Here is a 5173-nt window from a genome sequence, read left to right as displayed (position 1 = left end):
TATTAATTTGCATTTGTATTAATAAAAATAATATTTTTTTAAATTAAAATATATATTAATATATAAAATTATAAAAAATATGAATAAAAAAATACAAATTAATTTAATGAGTTTTTAAATAATGAATTCAATGCATTTTTAATTTATCTTAAAAATAAAAATTCTAAATATTTAAAAATAAATATTTCTAAAATATTTATAAATATATATGAATATATATAAATTTATATATAAATATATATATATATATATATAATTAATTTTTTATATTATCAAATTATTTATTTTAATTATATTTATATTTTATATACTATTAACAATTTTTTTAATTAAATATATTACAATAATAAATTTCTTCTAATCCATTATCTTAAAGTTTATTTTTTAGATGTATAAAATTCTTTTTTTATTTTTTATTAATAATCTTTATTTAATCTTTTGTGCATTTATTATAAGTAACACTTTTAAATAATGAAATACTATATATTTACGTTATTATATAAAATTCCATGTTTTTATAATAATTATAATAAATGTTATTAATATTTAAAATTAAGATATAATATTAGTGGAATAAGAATTTAATACAAAGTGTAATTATAGTAATTATTTCAGTTAATAAAATACATAAAAAATTAATTAATATAATATTAAAGTAACAATAATTTATCTTTAAATGAAAATATTTTTTAGAAAACCCCATTATAATGTTGAAATATAAAACCAAAATAAGACATTTAAATATTATAATTTAAAAATTTATATTAATTTGATTCATATCTAGAAAGTATAAAAATTAATAAACTTAAAATTTAAATCCTTTAAAAATATTTAAATAAATTCAAAATCTCGAAATCAAATTATAAAATTAAAACTGAAATTTCTGCAAAAACCAACATTATATTTTATATTTTTGTATTGAATTTAAGACATGTACATTAAAAAAAAAAGTTAAAATATTATGTATATAAGGTTGATAAATAAATATAGATATATTGAAATTATAAAAATTTAGAATAAATATAAAAAAAAGCTTTTTTCAATATCAATAATATATTATTTTTATAGATAATTATATAAATATATCAATTAAAATTGTGATAAATAATGTTTTATTATCCTAAAAAATTTTATAAATAAATGTAAATGTAAATCTTTGTATAATTTATGGCTGTATAAAATGTAAAAAAGAAAAAAAATTGAAAAAAAAATTAAATAAATATATATTTATATTAATTAAAAAATATTTAAATTTAAATAAATTATAAATTTTTGAATTAAAAAATTATAAAAATTTTTAAATTAAAATTATTAAAAAGATTGTATGTATGTATATATATTTAAACTATAATATATAATAACATTAATAATCTTAACAATAAAAAGTATAAGTAAATCATTAATATTTAAAATTTATATTTAAAAATTTATAATTATAATAATTATTAAAAAATTTAAGATATATTATTCTTAAAAATAAATTAATAATTTAATTTTTTTTAAATAATAAATTAATAATAAATATTTTTTAATTTTAATATATTAAATTATTATAAATAAAAAAACTATAATTTATTATACAAATAATTAATACTATAAAATATATATAAAAATATAAAAACTATTATAAAAATTTAATATATATTTTAATTTTATTTAAATAAACATTATTATTATTATTATTGCTTTTATTATTATTTATAATATTAATATTATTATTATTATTATTATTATTAATATTATTTTTATTATTATTATTTTTTTATTTTTATTTCTATTATTATTATTTTTTTATTATTTTTTATTATAACTATTATTTTTTTTTTATTTTATTTTGAATGTTATATATATATTATTATTAAAATTTTTTTATTACTTTATATTTAATAGATAATATTTTATTAATCATTTAAAATTTTTTAATTTTTTTGAAAATATATCTACTTGGAATAAATTTTATATTATTTTTATATATTATTATTATCTTTGTATCATTATTAACTTTTAATTTACAATGTTATTTTTAATAAAATATAAATTTATTATAATATTTTATAAAATATAAAAAATTGTAATTTTTTTACATATTTTAAAAATAATATAATTTTTTTATTTAAATTATCAAATATTATATATATTTTTTTCAATTATTACTATATATAAATTTAAATTATTTAATTTTTTTAAAATGACTAGATTTTATATAAAGATTATCTAAATTAAGACGAGACAAGTATCTTTGGTTATTTAAATTTTTTATTTTTAAATTTTATTTAGAAATATTATTATAAACTATATTATAATTAATATAAATATTATTATTATAAAATTAAAAATATATATTATATAAAAAAAATTAATATAATTATATATATTATAATTTAAATTTTACAAAAATATTATTAATAATTTACACAAATTAGTCAATATTAAAAGAAAAATTTTCACTTCAAATATGATTATTCGATTTAAAAATACTAAAAATAATAAAAAAAATTATAAAAAGATAATATATATATAAATATATATATATATATATATATATATTTATATATATATTTATATATATATGTATATATATATTTTTTTTATTTACGCTTTAACTTATTGTTAATTAAGTGTTTGTAATTTCTTTGATAGAGCTTATTCAATTTCTTCATATTCATCAATATCTTGAAAATTTTATTACCCTTATTTTTTATTTATATTATCTTCATCTTCATCATCAAATTCTTATTTTGAATTTATTTATTTACATATTTAACTTTACTAATACTTTATCTATATTGAACCATTGAATGTTCCTCCTGTTGTTTTTCTAAATGCTGATCTTAAAGAAGGAGTTAAAGAATTATTTCTATCTTAACTTCCTTCCTATCCAGGTAATTTTAATTAATAGTCTTATTATTCTGGAGATTTATTAATTGTATATTTCTTATTATCATTTCTAATAATACCATGTTAGACTGTTAGTTTTTTATTATTATTTCTTTAAAAAGGCTAATAACCTGTATTATGAGTAAGTCTTTTATAATCGTTCCTTTATACTACTTATTATTATTGTTCGCCACCTTTAAGTTTATTTTTTTCAGTCCAATCCCAATCGTTCTCAAAATAGCGAATTTTCAATGATTAACCAAGTTTATAAAACATATTTTTTAAATATTAGTAATCAGGTTATTATTTAAAACTGAGTTTTTTCACATAATCTAGATATTTCACAAATTCTATAGGTAAATCTTTACATAATTCAGTGGTTTTAGTTTTCTATTTAATATCACCAACAAGCTTAATTTTTTTTTAAAAAAAATAAATAAATATATTTAATAATAATTTTATATATATATAAAATGTAATATATTTATAATTAATTTTCATAAAAAAAAATTAATTAATATTTAATATATAATATATAATATATAATTTATTAAAAAAATATATTCTAAATTATTAATTTACTATTAAATAATTAAATTTAATTAATTAAAAATAAATAAAATATTACAATTTTAATAATATATATAATGGTTAATGTATATATAAATATATATATATATTTATATATATATATATATATATTATTTATATTTCATTTTATTATTAACTATTATATTTTTTAATAATTTAAATTTTAATTATTTTAAATTTTTTTATGTATAATTTAAATTTAATATCAATAATATTTTTTTTTAAATTACTATTAATATATAATATTGTATATATTCTAATTGTTTAAATATATATATAAGAATTTATACTGAAAATTTTATTTAAATTTATATATAATTTATATAAAATATAGTACCTAAGTTTTATCCTTATCATTAACATTCTGTAAATTCTACCAAGGTAAATTTCCTTTTAATAAAAAAATCATTACATATGCCATACTTTCTAAATCATCTTTTCTTCCTAATTCATGGCCTAAATGAGCTGCTATAGAAGCATATCTAGTAGTTCCAACAAATGGTTTTCCTTCTTTAAAACTAATATGTCTTCCGCTTTCATCTCTATATATTTTAGAAATCCCATAGTCTATTAAATAGACCATGTGAGTTTCTTTATCTCTTCCCATTAATATATTTTCAGGTTTTAAATCTCTATGAATAATAAATCTATTGTGAATATTTTCTAAAATTGTTAATAATTAATCAATTTACATAAGAACATTTTTTAACGAAATTTTTTTAAAATTTTTCATATAATATGATAAATCACGTCCTAATAAATTCAATACCATTATATTATAATTATTTTCTTAACCGCTCCAATATAATCTAGGTACATTGGGAACACCTTCGAGCTATTATAAAATTAAAACTTCCCTTTCTAAACTACGTACCTCTTGATTATACTCTTTTTCAAGTTTGATCGCTACGAATTCTTTAGTGTTTTTATCCATACCGATATATACTATACCAAAACTGCCTTAGGAAACTTTTTTTTTAACAAGCCATTAATTATTAAACAGATAGTTTTCTTTCATTACTAGTTGTAAACTTTAAGCAATATTTTTGTATATTTAAATATATATATATATAAATATATATATTTATATATATATTATTTTTTTTAATTTTTTTTTATTTTATTAAATATTTACATATAAATTTAAAATATTTTTATTTTAGCATTTTGAAATTTCTCTTATTATATTCAAAAAACTAAATATTATTTTAGTTTTTTTAATAAACATTTTTTTTTTTTAATAAAAATAAATATTTATTAATCTTGTTACTTTTGAATAAATAAAAAAAATTGAAATTCATTTTTATATAATTTTTTTAATTAGAAAAATACAATTAAATAAATAAAGATAGTATTTTTTAAAATAAAAATTTTTAATTTATAAAGTAAATAAAAAATTTAAATTGTATCTAATATTTTCTAAATAATAAATATATATATATATATATATATTTTTTTATATAAATATTTATATTTTTTATGTTTTTTTAAAATTTATTTTTTTATTTATTAATTAATTTTGAAATATTATTTTCAAAAATAAATAACAATTTTTTAAATATAATTTATTTAAATATAAAATATTTATTAATATTTTCATAACTTTACATATTTATTAATCTTATTATTTAATAAATTTTTATATTATTAAATTTTTACATTTTTACTTTTTTACCTTTATTAATGATATTTTTTTTTAATTATA

General features: G+C 11.7%; 1 protein-coding gene across 1 annotated transcript, besides 28 other annotated features; it reads right to left on the bottom strand. All coding sequences in view use genetic code 6, as the record gives it.

The window, feature by feature from the left end:
* Positions 1–148: 148 nt before the first annotated feature.
* Positions 149–210: a microsatellite.
* Positions 191–253: a microsatellite.
* Positions 193–255: a microsatellite.
* Positions 255–294: a microsatellite.
* A 916-nt stretch (positions 295–1210) lies between these two features.
* Positions 1211–1250: a microsatellite.
* Positions 1235–1308: a microsatellite.
* Positions 1235–1318: a microsatellite.
* Positions 1319–1402: 84 nt separating this feature from the next.
* Positions 1403–1432: a microsatellite.
* Positions 1417–1477: a microsatellite.
* Positions 1471–1532: a microsatellite.
* Positions 1476–1534: a microsatellite.
* A 132-nt stretch (positions 1535–1666) lies between these two features.
* Positions 1667–1861: a microsatellite.
* Positions 1713–1834: a microsatellite.
* Positions 1862–1959: 98 nt separating the features above from the next.
* Positions 1960–2000: a microsatellite.
* Positions 2001–2281: 281 nt separating this feature from the next.
* Positions 2282–2322: a microsatellite.
* Positions 2306–2372: a microsatellite.
* Positions 2373–2509: 137 nt separating this feature from the next.
* Positions 2510–2583: a microsatellite.
* A 734-nt stretch (positions 2584–3317) lies between these two features.
* Positions 3318–3375: a microsatellite.
* A 17-nt stretch (positions 3376–3392) lies between these two features.
* Positions 3393–3424: a microsatellite.
* Positions 3425–3534: 110 nt separating this feature from the next.
* Positions 3535–3588: a microsatellite.
* A 25-nt stretch (positions 3589–3613) lies between these two features.
* Positions 3614–3650: a microsatellite.
* Positions 3615–3649: a microsatellite.
* A 23-nt stretch (positions 3651–3673) lies between the features above and the next one.
* IMG5_104270 (protein kinase domain protein) lies at positions 3674–4486 on the bottom strand (the record flags this gene model as incomplete). The annotated part of the gene is made up of 3 exons (XM_004035125.1): positions 3674–3697; positions 3806–4131; positions 4219–4486. The coding sequence occupies 3 exons, from the start codon at positions 4484–4486 to the stop codon at positions 3674–3676; spliced, it is 618 nt and encodes a 205-aa protein (XP_004035173.1).
* A 31-nt stretch (positions 4487–4517) lies between these two features.
* Positions 4518–4569: a microsatellite.
* Positions 4527–4564: a microsatellite.
* A 334-nt stretch (positions 4570–4903) lies between the features above and the next one.
* Positions 4904–4947: a microsatellite.
* Positions 4906–4949: a microsatellite.
* A 67-nt stretch (positions 4950–5016) lies between these two features.
* Positions 5017–5047: a microsatellite.
* A 29-nt stretch (positions 5048–5076) lies between these two features.
* Positions 5077–5131: a microsatellite.
* Positions 5132–5173: the final 42 nt, after the last annotated feature.

Source organism: Ichthyophthirius multifiliis (assembly GCF_000220395.1).
Source record: "Ichthyophthirius multifiliis unplaced genomic scaffold scaff_1120509250866, whole genome shotgun sequence".
NCBI classification, from domain to species: domain Eukaryota; phylum Ciliophora; class Oligohymenophorea; order Hymenostomatida; genus Ichthyophthirius; species Ichthyophthirius multifiliis.
The sequence above is the reverse complement of the archived record's forward strand: the minus strand, read 5'-3'. Positions and strand labels throughout refer to the sequence as shown.